Source organism: Myotis lucifugus, unplaced genomic scaffold (genome assembly GCF_000147115.1).
Source record: "Myotis lucifugus unplaced genomic scaffold, Myoluc2.0 scaffold_32, whole genome shotgun sequence".
NCBI classification, from domain to species: Eukaryota; Metazoa; Chordata; class Mammalia; order Chiroptera; family Vespertilionidae; genus Myotis; species Myotis lucifugus.
Genome location: NW_005871080.1, coordinates 1,902,308 through 1,904,156, shown reverse-complemented (window position 1 = coordinate 1,904,156; position 1,849 = coordinate 1,902,308). Strand labels below are relative to the sequence as shown.

Here is a 1,849-nt window from a genome sequence, read left to right as displayed (position 1 = left end):
AAGTTCTTATTGCTATTATACTTCTTCCCAGGTAACTTACAGACGGAGAAGTCACTGAGTCTACAAGTTGACAGAAAAACATTCAATATGTAACTTTAGACTGTGGAGAAAGGTCTGCTGAGGTTCAGAGCCAGATGTACTAGCAGGTCACAGCCTTCTTATCACTAATAAGCCCTCCCTTTTGTAATCAGATGACCTCTTCCTTCTGAGCAGATTAGAGAACCAGTGAGAATTTACAACTGGGAGTAATGGTCTGGGCATTGGTGGGAGCTCAGCAGTCATCTTGGCCAGTGGGCATTTTTTCCCACCAAAATGGCACAAGCCTAGATCCATTGTCCTGAGCCTACATTCTGGAAAAGAGAGACCACAGCATTGCAGGGAAAGGCAACTGTCCAGACCCAAGGGCATTCAGTGCCGGTGGCCCAAGGTGATAGTCCAGTAGCCAAGCTTGGGGAAGCCCTGCCACTGGTTAGTCCAGGTTGGACTAGCTCATTTGGCCATGGGGAGGGAGTAAAGGCAAGGTGTAGGTACAGCTGTTCTATTATTGTATGTGTAAGGTGGTCAGCTACCCCCGCCCCAGAGACTGTCCATTTCAGTGTCATCCAGGGCTTCTTCCTGAGTGACCTTCAGGCAGGCGTTTCTGCCCACTTTCAGACACAGGGAAACAGACTCATGGAGTCATGTCACCAAAGGCAAGAAGGCAACTGGGTGGCCTTGGGTCCGCTTTATTGACCTCAGAGCACTCTTTGGATGCAGTTAAGACAGACAAACACAATGGGAACTGGAACTGTATCCAGGATAGTGCACCTGACCCCAGAAGAATTCCCCCCCCCCAAGGTGGATTTATACAAAACGCCAGAGGAAAAGACGAGGCAATCTGGTGCTGAGTCCAGGGGTAGCCAGTTGGCAGCGGAGCTGTCAGTGAAGCAGTGGGCTGGTCATGCCTCCTTCTTGTACGTGCGCGTACACACTACATTGCCGTGGGTGAGCGTCAGGATGAGTTTGCCATCCACGAGCTCCCGCACAAGTTTTGTTTCTTGCCCGTTCCATTTCTGCACATGGACAAGTTTGCCTCCATCCAGCGTCACGGTGGACTTGACCTTCCTGTCATCTGCCGTTGTCTCGTCAAACTCCACCCCCAGCTTGAAGCTGATCTCTGTGCTCTTGAAGTTGCTTTGTGTTTTCAGGGTGATCGTGTCCCCATTTATTTCGATGATTGTGATAGGCTTGATCACACTGGCCACCTGCCTGGTAGCAAAATCCACACCGATGGACCTCATGTAGTCATCGAAGTTGTTGCTGTCCACCAGCTTCCAGGTGCCTGCGAAGGCGTCCGCCATGGTGAGGCTGGGCTAGGCTGTTAGCGAAGAAACGACAAAGCAGGCGTGGAAGGACTCCGGGACCGTTTTGTTCTGTTTTTAGTATAAAAGATAGTATAAGGTTTTTATGTTAGGAAATAATCTGGTAGATAGTGAACAATTAACGACACAGGAGAGAAATAGCATCATTTGAGGAACAAAGTTCTCAAGTAGCTAAAAGGGATGGGCTTCACTGTGCCAGTTGCAGTGTTGGCCTCACATCAGCGTGGACAACTGAGTCCCTGTAACAGGAGAGAAGACAGCGTATATGGCACAGTTGCAAGTAATGTGCCATAAAAGTTTTCTCAGCGAGTGAAGTAAGAATCAAGTCACCAGTACAGAGTAAGGAGAGTGTAAGGGTCTTTGGAGGTTAGGTAGAGAGATGATGGTGGGAAATAGTCATCTAGGAAGGTGAGAAGGGCCATTTATAGGGAAAAGTAGCAGTATTGCAAGATGGCACTAGAAAGTGTTAAATTCATGTTTCCTCATTA

At 48.5% G+C, this 1,849-nt stretch overlaps 1 protein-coding gene across 1 annotated transcript; it reads right to left on the bottom strand.

The window, feature by feature from the left end:
* Positions 1–678: 678 nt before the first annotated feature.
* On the bottom strand, positions 679–1,400 carry LOC102440975 (fatty acid-binding protein, heart-like). The gene has a single exon (XM_006086873.3). The coding sequence runs from the start codon at positions 1,338–1,340 to the stop codon at positions 939–941; it is 402 nt and encodes a 133-aa protein (XP_006086935.1). The 5' UTR covers positions 1,341–1,400; the 3' UTR covers positions 679–938.
* Between the last annotated feature and the right edge of the window lie 449 nt (positions 1,401–1,849).

Coding starts and splice junctions, on each gene's coding strand:
- LOC102440975 (XM_006086873.3), bottom strand. CDS start 1,340: ATGGCGGACGCCTTCGCAGGCACCTGGAAGCTGGTGGACAGCAACAAC.